This window comes from Botrytis byssoidea (genome assembly GCF_014898295.1).
Source record: "Botrytis byssoidea strain MUCL 94 chromosome Unknown BBYS_003, whole genome shotgun sequence".
NCBI lineage: Eukaryota > Fungi > Ascomycota > Leotiomycetes > Helotiales > Sclerotiniaceae > Botrytis > Botrytis byssoidea.
In genome coordinates, this window is record NW_024065844.1 from 1,759,211 (window position 1) to 1,773,852 (window position 14,642).

General features: G+C 38.9%; 4 protein-coding genes across 4 annotated transcripts; 1 reads left to right on the plus strand and 3 right to left on the minus strand.

Annotated features, from left to right (window-relative positions):
- Nucleotides 1-774: 774 nt before the first annotated feature.
- Nucleotides 775-2,122, plus strand: EAE97_001960 (uncharacterized protein; the record flags this gene model as incomplete). The annotated part of the gene is made up of 4 exons (XM_038872471.1): nt 775-1,367; nt 1,475-1,737; nt 1,850-2,006; nt 2,086-2,122. 4 exons carry the CDS (start codon nt 775-777, stop codon nt 2,120-2,122), a joined length of 1,050 nt encoding a protein of 349 aa, XP_038737029.1.
- Nucleotides 2,123-2,519: 397 nt separating this feature from the next.
- Nucleotides 2,520-3,113, minus strand: EAE97_001961 (uncharacterized protein; the record flags this gene model as incomplete). The annotated part of the gene is made up of 1 exon (XM_038872472.1): nt 2,520-3,113. One exon carries the CDS (start codon nt 3,111-3,113, stop codon nt 2,520-2,522), a length of 594 nt encoding a protein of 197 aa, XP_038737030.1.
- Nucleotides 3,114-5,872: 2,759 nt separating this feature from the next.
- EAE97_001962 (uncharacterized protein) lies at nt 5,873-7,057 on the minus strand (the record flags this gene model as incomplete). The annotated part of the gene is made up of 2 exons (XM_038872473.1): nt 5,873-6,808; nt 6,870-7,057. The coding sequence occupies 2 exons, from the start codon at nt 7,055-7,057 to the stop codon at nt 6,409-6,411; spliced, it is 588 nt and encodes a 195-aa protein (XP_038737031.1). The 3' UTR covers nt 5,873-6,408.
- Nucleotides 7,058-10,926: 3,869 nt separating this feature from the next.
- EAE97_001963 (uncharacterized protein) lies at nt 10,927-14,575 on the minus strand (the record flags this gene model as incomplete). Its single annotated transcript, XM_038872474.1, has 3 exons — nt 10,927-12,390; nt 12,444-14,404; nt 14,458-14,575. 3 exons carry the CDS (start codon nt 14,573-14,575, stop codon nt 10,927-10,929), a joined length of 3,543 nt encoding a protein of 1,180 aa, XP_038737032.1.
- Between the last annotated feature and the right edge of the window lie 67 nt (nt 14,576-14,642).

A 14,642-nucleotide genomic window follows, 5' to 3' on the forward strand; every position in this document is an offset into this window, starting at 1 on the left:
CATCAATTTCAATTCGTTACATTGAAAAAATTCTCGAAACCTCATGATCGACATATTAAATGCACATGGATAATTGCTTTCTTAAGGTTGTTGGCAGATTCACCCCACTTCGGCTTTTGTAAAGCCCGTTATTATCACCAATGGACACGAGGGAACAAGGGATTTCCTTGTAGAAAGTAAAATGCCCTGTATGGGGGATCATGATGGGAAGGAACTCCGAGGGAAAGTTCCAATCATGAATGTGGAGATGAACATGTAAGTTGCTTCATATAAGAGACTTTTGGTTGTGAGACAAGTAGGCAGGAGTCAGGACTGATCTCTCTTGAAAACATATCAGATTTTGAATTTTTTTTGCCGACCGCAATCCGCAATGGTTACCTTGTTCTCTTTGCTGTACATGTCAGATTTCCGAATTGAAGTCACTCGGGATCATGATTGTCTAGGACCATGTCTGATCGATTAATAATTGTTTGTACATCAGCACCGAGGTTTTATTAGAGTAGCTCTCTGATATAAGAGTTCCGTATGCCATTCTCCTTTCGGAGGGCTCCCTTTCTTCCTTTTGTGTTCTTTATATAGTTCTTTGGTTACGCAACCCTCGTACAAACTACGTCAGTAATTTTTTTTGGGATACCCTATAGGGTTTTTGGAGATCAACGTTTTAATCAACTGAATTAATAGTTTAAAGCAATAATTGATTGATTTCTTGTGTTTGAAACCATTGGTTCGTATAACAGCCATTTATCTATCGATAAATTTATCCTCTACACTACAATGGCTTCGCCTCCACCCATAGGATCTGAGCCGGCGACAGAAGCTCCAACACCAGCTGCCTTACCAGTAACGCTAGAAGCCGACGATCCGGAAGCTTTAATCGACGATGGCGATTCAGCCCTTGGATCCGAACCAGGAAGTTCCACAACCTCACTCGCATCAAGTATTACTAGATATCGCATTGAGAATGGACGTACATATCATGCTTACAAAGATGGAAAGTACGCATATCCTAATGATGATATGGAGCAAGAAAGATTAGATTTACAACATCATATATGTAGCCTTACATTTGATGGTAAACTATTCACGGCACCAATTGAGGCAGATAAGATTGAGAGGGTTTTGGATGTAGGTTGTGGAACGGGAATTTGGACAACTGATTTTGCGGATGAGTATCCCCAAGCTACGGTTTTGGGAATTGATTTAAGTCCTATTCAACCAATGTTTACACCTCCAAATGCAATATTTCAAGTAGATGATTTGGAAGAGGAATGGACTTTTGAGGATAGTGATGCGTTTGATTTTATCTATGCGAGAATGATGACGGGAAGTATTGGGGATTGGGATCGATTCTTTGAACAAGCTTGGAAGTGAGTTTTCTCTTATCTTTTTGCTTTTGTCTGCTGTCAATCTATTTCAAGTTATTCTTTTCTTAAATTCGCTGAAATTCCCGCTGTGCTAACTATATCTTAAATAGTAACCTGAAACCAGGTGGATACATTGAACTTCTAGATATCCGACTCCCTGTCTCCTGCGCAGATGATACACTTAAGCCCGATTCAGCGCTTCTTAAATGGTCACAATTACTTTTAGAAGGAAGTGTTATAGCAGGCAGAGATCTAGACAGTGCAACTAGGAGTAAAGAGAAGTTGGAAAAGAGAGGGTTTCAGGGGGTTAGTGAGACGATTTATAAATGGCCAGGAAACAAGTGGCCGAAAGATGCTAAAGCTAAGGAGTTGGGTGAGTGATAATTTTTTCCAAAGGCGGGAAAGGAGTTCCGAGGAAATATTAGAGATGGTGTCAAGAGATATCAAAGGGGTAAAGAGATATGTGCTGATATGAATTGAAACAGGAATGTGGAATCAAGAAAATCTCACATCCGGACTTATGGGACTGAGTGTAGCCATATTCACGAGGCTATTAGGATGGAGTGTAGATGAACTAGAGATATTCTTGGTGGATGTTAGGAGAGAGATGAAGGATACGTCAATTCATGCTTATTGGGAAATGTTAGTATTCTATTTCCTTTTTGTAGGGAGGCTTTTTGGGAGGTAATATTAGGATAGTCATGCTAATTGATTCCGATAGATATGTGCATTATGGGCAGAAGCCTTTAGATGCTTAGTAAAATATTGCAAAGAGAGTATTGGGGTCAATGGCGTGTAGAGTGGAGTTGATGTGATATAAAAATAGATGATAGAAGATATCAAGAGTTGTTGAGTTTGGCATCAATTACACCTAGTAGTGATGGGTGGAGAGTCCGTAATTATTGGAGCAAATATACCAGATATATTGCATGGAAGTCTAGGAAGTTACTTTAACTGAAAGTCCGAATATCTAAAACTGGATTTTGCCTAGTGGAATGAGTGTATACATGTTCACCATCACTGGACGATGATAGTTTTCTCTTTTCCTTTTTGATCAATCTCTCATCATACTGATCTTCCTTAAATAACGTGCCCTGGGAAGAGGAGTTAAATAGGACACGGGCATACAGTGATCTCGTCTTCCCAATACTCAAATCAAGAACCAAACTTCTCTATCTCCTGTTCACTGACTTTAAACACTCCCTTCAACAAACTCCGATCGTAATATAATCTCACATCACCAATCTGTAACCCCTCAAACCCCAACTCTTCTACCACCTCCCCGTTAGCGTCCAATTTCTTTCCCGTTCCCTCGCCTTCAGCTTTCACCAACGTAAATACCATACTCCTCGGTACACTAATCTTTTCCCCTGTGCTTTTCACCCACCAATGGGCTATCCACTCTCCATATATTTTCCATTCCCCTCTTCCTGCTGGACCCGTTGTTCCTTCTTCCAATCCTCCAATTACAAAAAACTCTTTACTCTCCATTTCTATCTTCGAGAAAATATCACCTCCGAACAACCCCTGAATCCATTTCCATATTACGGCGCCGCCGACATAATCAACACCAGTGGCGTCGTGAAATATGCTACGTGGATGGTAATAGGAAAGACATGAACCGGTGTAGGATGCGGAATTGATTTTATTGGCATAGTGTTCGAGAAGATGGAGAGCAGGATGTTGACGAGAGGAGGGGGTGGGGAAGGGTCCGATGTGTTGGTGGATTGTGAGGTTTGGGGTGGACATCTTAGAAGATGAGAGGTTTTATTTGGGTAATTTTTGAGGAGGTAATTTTTTGAAAGGTTCACTTCTTTGGAAAAGCTTCTTGGGATAGATAGTTCGTGATTGTGGTTGAAGTGGTGGTATATATATAGAGAGAGGTTGATGATGGTGGGGTTGTAGCCGACGATACATAACTCGAGTATCACTAATCACCGAGATGTACGAATAGTAATCATACGAAATAGAATCAAATGTAAGGTCAAATTGATGTGAATACCTGAGTATTCATTATGATTATCTCGTCGATTCTTGAACCTCGGTAAGAATTCCTCTTGCATATTGATTTGTAAACATGCGAATGTACGATATGTTGTAGATTATTTTTTACTTTAATGACACTTAAGAATATAGTTTATCGATTTATCATTTAATATTTAAATTAAGATGAGTTTTATATTAAAAAACAATGCTATTAAATATTAAATATATCATATAATCAATTCGTTGATTATTTTAAGTTTGAATAGTATTTATAATTTAAATTGAGTTTAACGTTATGATTTTATTAAGGTATTTATTCCACGCAAATTGAGAACATTAAGTAACAAAGTAAATTAGATTTAAGCTGTATTTTACAAATACTAATTTTAACTAATATTTCATTCCTGCGTGTAAGTTCTTATAATTTTGATTAATTAATTTATTAATAAAATTTAGAAGTAGAGATATAAGTTATATACTAGAGATATAGATTAGTATAAAATCTATAGAATTAAACTATTAATTAATATTTAATGAATATTGTATAAACTATTGAACTGACTTAGTAAGGTGTATATACACATTTAGTAATATATTTTTGATAATTGTTTTATATACTATATATTATTTATAATTTATTATAAATTATTATACCACAATTATATCAATAACAATTTCTTAAAAAAATTTATATTATATCTATTAATATATATTATACTACAAACATAATATATTAAAGTATATATAAAAGATTTATTAATTAATTAGAATATAATCTTTTTATTATTAATAAATCTATTTTAAATAAGGAAACTTAAATATAGTTTTTATACAAATAAATTCTAAAATTCGAATTATATCAAATAAATTACAATTTTATTATTCATATTAGAATATATCGAATATTACATAAATTAATATTTACTTATTTATTAGAATATAATAATAAGAAATATAACGAAGATATACTAAATAAATAAAAATAAACAAGTCAATGATTAACTAAATTTTTGATATATTAAGTTAGAATTAATATATTTTAAATTAAATAATTTATATTTTTAATCTTAAAGATTATATTTAAGTGATATTACTACGGGATTACTATTAAGAATACTGAAAAGCTATTACGTGATTGGAACCAATAGAAGTTGTAAGCTTTATTACTACACTACGCATATAATCTGTTTAAAAGGCATAGTATTAGGAATCAGTTTTTGATAGCTTATTATTATATATATATATATCTAAAATAGAGTCTTTTTCTTTAATCTTTTTATTCTAAAAAAATTAATTAAAGAGTTATTGTTACGATATACACGTGATTACATCCAATCGAACTAAATATAGTACTAAGCTTTAAGCCAATCGCATATATAGCTTTGTAGCATACTCTCTTTAGCTCTATAGCTTTTAATTCTAAGATTAATCTCTAAACGCTTATTGGGTTCATCACAATTATTATTAATAATATATAATTGATTATATAATTTGTAATAATAGAAAATATATTTATTATTCAATATTCTTATTATTAATAATCTATTATTAATATAATTCAGAATATTCAATTATTGAATGAATATATTCTCATTTCTAATTAATTCACTTTTCTAATTAATTATTAATTTAGTTTTAATCAAAATAAATTTAATTAGAGATTTTAAAATAATATTTATAAGATAAAATCCCTGATGTTCTATTATATAATTGAAATCAATAGAAATTATAAGTTTTACTATTATACTATGTATATTATCTATTCAAAAGATATAGTAATAGAAATTGATTCTTAATAGCTTATTACTATATATATATATACCTGTAACAAAAGCTATATCGCTAAGCTAATCAATTCAAAAGACTAAAAGATAGAACTAAGAGTTATATTTTAATTTTATATATATAACAGAATAGAGTATAGATTAGAGCTAGTACTATTATATAGTACTCCTTTCTTTATTAAGATATAGTCTCTTTATCTATATCTAATAAGAATACAGACAAGTAGATCTATATATACTAGCTATCAGGCTAATAAAGGACTATAAGTATATATAGACTCGTTATATAGCTTTATTTGCAACTAAAAATAATTCTATTGATAATTACGAAGTTACTTCTAGAAATATCCAGAAGTTAAATCGCTAAGCTAAGTAACTCAAAAGACTAGACAATAGAATTAGAAGTTCTGTCTTACTCTTACATATATAGCAGGTTAGAACAGTAGGACGGGGTATAGGCCAGGGCTAGTACCACCACGTGACAAGGGAGTTGAAGGTGGAGTTGTATAAAGACTTATTCTTTATGATTACTAATAACAAATGTGATATGAACTGTCATGGAGTACCACGAGGGAGCGTGACTATATGCATATTGGAGTCGGGTGCTGACTCATGAACTAGCTATCAGGAGGCAGGTCGTTGGGTATTGTCTTTGGATCGCAGTGTCCCTCTGGAGATCAGCTGTTTGCCACAATATCCTGAGCTCCTTGCCCACCTAACAGCTGTCCTGTTACACTTTCAGCAGAAGTCAGCTCCCACTAGAGTATCCACTTGTTGCGTGATATCAATCATGGGAAAACTTGACCTGTTTCCAACTGTATCATAAGAGAGGCCATCTGAGAACGACATTGAAGAGAGATATATAGAGTTCGCTATCTCAACGGCGGTTGTTGTTGAAAATCCCTTGGTACGTGAGTCTGTGTTGTAAACAGCACCAAGATACTCGGCACTTGTCCAATCGTCTTTACTCGAGAAAACTGTGATGGCCCCACTACCACCTAAGTAATACTCGGCGCAAAGAACAATACGCTGATGGGGATAGCGGGCAGGAGTGATGATAGCATCGCAGAGGACGGATGTATAGTTCGATGGCACGTTCGAGATCGTGATGGGTGTCGGAACAGGAGAATGAGATTTTGTGTCAAAAGTGACGAAAGTGCCTCGCTGGCCATCGCTGATAAGGAGCTTGCTTGGTGAAGGTAGAAAGACTAGGCCAAAGTAGAGGTATGGCGATGTCGCGTTCTTTGCCGTTTTGTTTGACATGAAAAATGGTGTTACCGTACCATTAGGAGCGATTTTAGCAATACTATAGCCGCCATAGCTTGCTGAGCATAGCTGTTGCCATTGCTATCCTCAGCAATGTCCTGGAATCCAGCAGTGACATGTCCAAAGGCACTTTCGTACTGTTCCTGGAAAGGTGCCAGGTCTGCGATATAGACTGCTTCCATTGCTGTTGTATCCCACTTGGTCACCTTTTGCGGACCAGAAAGATCTCCGCCGTTAGTTTCGAATGCAAGACCACTTGTTGCGGTAAAGAACATAGCGCCACTGTGAACATCATAATCAACGCCTGCCATGTGATAAGGCTTGGTATGAGTAATCCCCGGAAAGGTCAGAACTTGATGGTCGGCAGTAAATAGGTCAAAACCCACAATCGATGCGTTGTAAATTGAACTGAACAAGTATCATGTAAATTAATTTGCACTACCAGTTCTGACAATTGGTAAGAACTTACCTCAAGTAGAACTTACATCGGACTGGATCGAAAGCTGAATTCTCAGGATATAGCTGAAAGATATCGAAGGAAAAGCTTCCGTTGATGGATGGACACCTCTCATGTCGAGGCCGGAGATGACCAACTGTAGCCGCATCTGCTACGGCAGACAGACTCAGAGCGGCAGAAAAAGCGGTGGTCCAATACATTTGGAAGGTTTGATGTATTTTTGAAGTAGATTTGTTGGAGTAATGAGACAACTTTTAAAGCATGTGTTTTGATAGAGAAATTGAATGGTCAAGCTTGCTCCTCAATTGGGGAGAAAATTGTTTGCATTTATACCTTGCAGACGGAGTCTGTAATGTCCGCAATGTCCAGCTACCGACAAAACTATAATTGCGTCAACGAGAGCATTAGCCGTCAAAGGTTGAGTGCGCTTAACGATTGAAGCTCAATTTATAATCTCAGCCTGCAGACAGCTTCCGAGAAACCTACCTTTGACTTCTTCCTTTCAAAATAGGAGAGGCTGTCACTCAGAACCTAGCGCCTGGAGAGACTACATACAAAACAATTTACTTTGAACATCAGCCTTGCAGCAATAGCGTCTCCAAAACCAGTCTTCAATTCTCCAACAATTCTCCAACAATACGTTGGGCAGCATTGAATGGATGCTGTCTTAAGAGGCATGTTTGTAGATAACAGTGACGTCATAACGAGATCAAAGCCCTTCCGATAAAAATGCGGTCAGTCATGTGACATCACACAATCTAACAGCAAAATCTTTTTTATTGCTATTGAGGGCACGTTTGTAATACTTACTACTCATACCTCAATCATTCAGTAGATTCATTTAGAACAAACTCAAAACATTCATATAATTAGTAGACAAAGAAACAAAATATTTAAACTTTAGCACTAGCATTCAATCATTCCAATAGACTTATACTGTATACTTATACTGCTATTCGTATTTCAATCATTCAATAGATTTATTAGCATCTGTATTCATTTAAAGCAAACTCAAAATAATCATATAATTAGGTAATAAGCGAAGAAACGAAATCGTTAAACTTTAGCACTAGTATCCGGACATTTCTACAAGTCCGGTTGTAACCCTGAATGCATCAATCATTGTATAAATAGGGGAACGACGAATTGTAGGAAAACCTCTCATCCACAGCAGCATCTCTTCACTACATTCCACGTGAACATCCAGCTGTAGTTGCTTGACACTTAAAGAGGCGTTAAAACTTGAAAAGACTTCGAAGCATCCAAACTATGGTTCAAATTTTACACAAGGCCGTACAGGGCTGGTTGCTCATGGCTGTTCTCGCCCAAGCTGCACCGACAGATGTGTCACATAAGAGCCCTCGGCAAGATCTTTCGGGTTCTGGCTCCAAGAACTGTACCAGCGATACCCGCTTAATGCGACGAGAATGGTATGTCTTTTTCTGGATTCTAGATGGGAGAATGCGTACTGACAACATTACAGGGGCAACATATCTACAGAAGAACGCCTGGCCTATATCGATAGCGTCAAATGTTTGATGAAACTCCCATCTCGAATTCCCAATGGAAAAGCGCCAGGAGCTCAGCAGTGTAGGTAATAGTATACTACAGTAAAACTGTAGCGCGTATTAACATATTGATATTGTAGCTAATATGTTTAGAAAAAAGATTATATTACTCTCATATATATTTGAATATTTAAAAAATATTAGTAATATATTGAAATACTGGAATTCAATATAAATTATTTATTCTATATCAAATTAGGTTAGAAATAAGGGATCTTAATTCGATTTGAAATAAGAAATAGAATTTTATTATCTAATATAAATAGGAATACATATTTTATATTGAATTCCAGTATTTCAGTATATTACTAATAATATCGAAAGTTTAAATAATCTTGAATATCTTCAGTGGTATCGAATTCAATATTATGTATGTACATATTTCGAAAAAAAATCGATATGCGCCACTAAACTAGCCCGTATACGAAATACGGGAAATACTATTGCCTACACTGGAGCTCAGAGCCATTACGACGACTTCGTTGCAACGCACATCAACCGTACTGCCAACATACACTTGAATGGAGCTTTTCTCCCTTTCCACCGCGAATATATCTATGTCTTCGAAAACGCTCTTCGCACAGAATGTGGCTAACAATACGCGCTTCCTTACATCGAGTGGTCCAAATGGGCTTGTTGGTTCGAGTAGGATACGGAAGACGTAGCACCCACGTGTTCGTAGGTCCTGTATGTCTTATTATATTCTATCTAAAGAGCTAGTTATATAGGAAAGTAGTAGGCCTTATATAGGCACTACTAAAAGAGCTAGTCTCTTTTGCATTCGCTTAATCCCTTTGATACAGTAGCCATTATATTGAAGTCATTCCTTTGAAGTCATTCCTTTGAAGTGAATACCCTTGTTCACAAAGGGCTACTGACCTTGCCGGCCCCCCTCTCTTCGATGGCAGTGAAACCTCACTGAGCGGTGATGGAGCCTTCAACCCGAACAGCTCTGTTCCGTTGGTTCCAGGAACCAATACTACGCTAGCGAATGGAAATGGTGGTGGTTGTGTAGTCAACGGTCCTTTTGCCAACTACACTCCATCTTTCCAGTTGTTCCCTCAGGTCACTGATTTTAGCAATTTGCCAGTTCTGAAAGATCCTTTAGGCTACTACCCACACTGCTTGACCCGAAACCTGAACAATGCAATCGCGACAGCTTCGTACTCAGACCCGGCGAGCATTACCAACATAACTTCAGCCACCGACTACACGTCTATGGTGGCGGGATACAACAGCGGCGGTGCCGACGGCATCTACGATCTAGGGGTTCACGGTGGCGGTCACTACGCAGCTGGTCCTGAACTGTGGGATTTCTGGGCAAGTCCCTCCGATCCAGTATTCTGGCTGCATCATGGTTTCGTCGACAAAATCTATACTACCTGGCAGGATGGTCATTATGCCACACGTGTAACTGCAGAGACGGCTGTTTTCGGCACTGACGCTCTCTTTGATGACTCATCCGGCAACAAAGTCACGCTCGACTACGTCATGGATATGGGGTTCCTAGCAGCGGCCAAGCCTATTAGGGAAATCCTCGATGTTTCTGGTGGAGAATACTGCTACGGATACGAGTAAGTATTGAGTTGGATCAGTAACAGCGGCGCCTCAAACAAGCACATCATGTTAATATCCCTAAGTACATTAATAGATGCAGATTAGTTGGTTGTTCTTTAAACTTATTATTCCTAATGGTCCGTACTTAGATGCACTTAGAGACACTCTAGAGCTAGGCAGAAAGCTTACAGGCTACATCTTTATAATCACCATAAATTCCTACCCAAATATATAGAAAAAATGTCTAGGTCCAAAATACAGAAATTAGAGGCTTAGTAATCTTTTCAGTCTTTTCAAATAAATTTGCTTATGTACTTAGCTAAATGTATGAACATAGGTGAATGACTTCAATCAAATGACTACTATACTGAACCTAAGCTAATGTGAAAGAGACTAGCTCTTTTTTAGTATCTATATAAGGCCTACTATCTCTTGTATATAGCTAGCTCTTTAGACAAAATATGATATAGGCAATTAGGACCTATAATACGTGAGTGATACATCTTTCGTATCCTTCTCAAACCAATAGTTAAGAGTTTAGAGATAATATGTTAAACCGACCATTTACGGTATAGACAAGAACACTAATTTACTCGCATCTTAAGAAAGTATAATAATAGTTAGTCTTACTCTAAGTATTAACATCTACTACGATCACATACTAGAGTATACTATAAAGATCAGATGAACTAACTAGACTAAGAAAGCTAAACAGAAAAGAGATTTCTAAGAGATCTCTTTATTTCTTATATAATAAAAATCGCTTACTTCAAGCTAGCCTTGAACTAAGGTTAATGAGTAATCACATTGTCATGTGATATTCGTTAAAAATCATGGATTACGTTGACGTCAAACTAGAAGAGCTCCATAGTAGTTAGCCAAGTAAATGAACGAAAGCAGCATTGAAGCGAAGTCCTACTCATCACCACCAAGCACAAGCCAACTTAGACCTTAAAATTAGTAAAATTGGCCCACTTCAATTGCACCCCAATAGCAATAACTGGCAAAACGCTTACAATCTCACCCAGGCCAGCATACTGAGGCGGAATTCTTGCATTCGGAAATGCTCCTGCGGCCAAAAGAATCGCGAAGGTGTTGTAGACGAACGACCAAGTAAAGTTAAAGACAACTCGTCGATAAAAGGTCTTAGAAAGGTCGATAAGAACGATAATTCCACCTAGAGCTGGTCGGATGAGAACTGCATCTGCTGCACTTTGAGCGATATCTGTGCCTCCATTGACATGCATACCAATCGATGCTTGAGCAAGTGCCACAGCATCGTTCGTTCCATCACCACAGAACATCACAACATTCTTTTCAGTGGAAATTTCCTTGATATATGTCTGCTTTTCGGCTGGAATGCATTGAAAGCGCACATGACTTTCAGGCAAGTCGAGAGTTCTAGAAACAGACTTGACAAACTCTTCATTGTCACCGCTAATAATAGAAATCCCAATATTCCGTCGCCTCAACTCGTTAATAACAGCCATAGTATCTGGTCGAAGACTATCTTTGAGACCATATACTGCGACAAGACTTCCGTTGACAGTGATGCAAAAGATAGAGACTCCCAGGGAGAGGATATTGGTTACCGCTGGTAGGTTTTCAACTCCCAGCCAATATGGATTTCCCGCACGAATGTTCTCTTCTCCCCAAGTAGCTTCAATGCCACAGCCTACAATCGAGGTGACTTTCTTCAGCTCAACTGCTTTGGTAACAGTTGACTTCAGATGAGCTGCTATGGCTGATGATACAGGGTGCTTGCTACTACTTGTCAAACCAAGAATCATTGGTCCGAGGGTGGTTCCTTCGCCGGTTGGATATAACTCTCTCTCCACCGTAAGTAGCCCCTGTGTGAGTGTGCCCGTCTTGTCAAACACGACATGGGAGATATTTCTAGCCTTTTCAATAGTTTCTGCAGACTTGAAGATCACGCCGTTTTTAGCAGCCACTCCGCCAGCAATGACCAGAACCATAGGAACAGCTAGGCCGACTGCACATGGACATGACACAATGAGGGCGGAGATTGCATAAGTCATGGCTTTGATGCATGCAGTTGTCGTTGAATAGTCTTGAATTCCTATGCCAACTCCCACTCTGACAACGAATACAATGACTGTGAGAACAAGAATAATCGGGACAAAGTATGTCGCTACTCTGTCTGCCATATCTTGGAACCTGGCTTTGGAAGATTTTGCCTCGTCTACCATTAGACCAATCGACTTGATTGTATTGTCTCCCACAAGACGGTTTAGGCGAATTGTTAAGCTTCCAGAGTGATTTATAGATCCGGCAACAACCGGAGAACCCGGCTTTTTGGCCACAAAATTAGCCTCACCCGTGATCATAGACTCGTCGACGTCCGATACACCAGAGATGACAGTCCCATCTGTGACGATTGCCGAATCCTAGATCAACAAATTAGTAACATTCTTGAACCACAATTTGCGTATATACATACAGGCGACATTAAAAATACATCTCCGTATTGCAAAAGCCGTGCATCAATCTCATTTTGAGAGTCTGATTCTGAATTCACGAGAATTGCAATTGAAGGTTGAAGTGATTCAATAGAAATCGACTCCACAGCTCGCTGTCTTGCCAAACTAGTCACAAGGCGTCCCACCATAATCAATGTTACCAGTAGCGTACTGGTTTCGAAGAAGCTCCCAGTTGAAAGAGGCTTTTCATAAGCCATGAGAGTATAGGCGATGATGGAGTATATGTATGCGATTGATGTAGAGAGAACCACAAGAAAGTCCACTTCAACTAGGTGTGAGAAAAACAGCGCCTTAAAGGCGCTGAAATACCATGGGCCAGCAATGTACACCTGCACAATTGTTGCGAGAACTAGTGAAGCAGCTCCATAAGCGATTTCACGAGGATGAAGATCGGCCCATGCCATGATAAGCACGGGAATAGTCAGCGCTATAGAAACCATCGTTTTGAAGAGCATCAAGCGAAGATGAGCTCTACCAGATGTGATGAGAGGAGGGTCTGCCATAGGGGCTAGCTTGGCTGATTCAAAAAATGGATTGCTCATCAAATCTCTTGCTCCAAGAACCTCTGGATGATAGGTCACTCGAATAGTGCGAGAATCGAGGATAGCAATACCCGAAATTCCATATGGAAGGTCTTTGTCGCCTATGAAGACTGTAGAGTCTTCCACAATGAGGTCAAGCTCGTGTCCAGATAATGTCATCTTCGAGCAAGTAAATCCAGTCATCTTTTCAATAGACTTGATAATTTCCGCAACGTTGATATCGGCTGAATTTGTACAAATGTCGAACTCTGCTCGACCCAAAACAAGGCTGGTTTTGATATTAGAAATCGCTGGCATCGAAGTCAGAGCTTTGGAGAGAGATTTTTCGCAGCCAGTACAGGTCATCCCTTGAACACTGATGATGAGATGTTCGACTTCAAGGACGCCTTTTTCCAAGTCTACATGATTGACGCCAGTGTTTGAGGTGTAGGGTAAAATTTCAACATCTTGCGAACATTTGTTACCTCCAGACTTGGCTTTAGAACAGCAAGCTTCTCTAGCGACTAAGCATTTCCCAGTCGGATCCGAGAGATCCTGGTTTCCAATTTTGCAATCGCTTGCCTCTTCCACTCCCAAGGTAGTGTGTTTCCCAGCTTGAACCTCAGTAGAACAGCATTTATCCAATGACGGCTTGATGTTTGATGAAGTCGAGGTTGGCTCTGAGCAGCAGCCTTCTTTGCAATCGTCCAAAGGCGAAGCGACGACAATCGAATCCCCATCTGATTTAGAGCAGCTTCCTTTGCCACCATTACTCGCAGATGTCGATGTAACCGCTGGTTCCACGCTCGGATCAGAACAGCATTCTTTACCACAATCCGAAGCAGGAACCTGATCATTGAAATTTGGCCCCTCTGCGCAGCAGTCCAAACCCTCTTCGATATGCTTAGGGCTGGTTTCATCATCGCTGGTGGATCTAGATTTTGTGGCGGAATTCGTTCCAACATCGCTTCCAGTGTGATCTGGTGGTGTAGAGCAACAGGCATTTACTTTCATCACCGCTTTCACCAACTCGCCCTTCGGAGGAGAGCAGTACAATTCTTCAGCACACGAAACGCCTCCAGCCGACTTGACAGAACTACCCCCACTAGAAGCTTTTCTCATTCCTGTCAACAATCTATCCTTCTCCGAACTCTTGCGCCGATCAGGCCCAGTCTCTAGAGCACAGCATGATTCCAAATTCAAGGAAAGTAACACCTTGCAAATACACCCAAAATTGTTCAATATCTCATTATATGCAGCCTTTGCTTTAGAAAGGTGGCTCTGACATGGTTCTTCGTCGGATGGGAGTGGGATGGACGATTGGGAGCTCGAGGGAAGCTTATTTCGATGATTGTGTTCATTCTTGCAATCTCGGCGTGCGATTTTGACAACACAATTATCTGCATGAGTTAGACAATTAGCTGGAAATGCCACAGAGCCAGAAAAGGCCTACCATCGCAGCATTTGTTCTCTGGTGAAGAGGGAGAACAGCATGCAGAGCGGGCACAAGTTCTCTGGCGGATTGTGGAAGAGCCCCCTCTTCCTACTTCATCGCTGATTGAGCAAGTCATATCTCTCACGAATGCAGGTCAGAACTGCGAAGAAAGAGAAATTGTTGGATATGCCGTCTGTTCCATA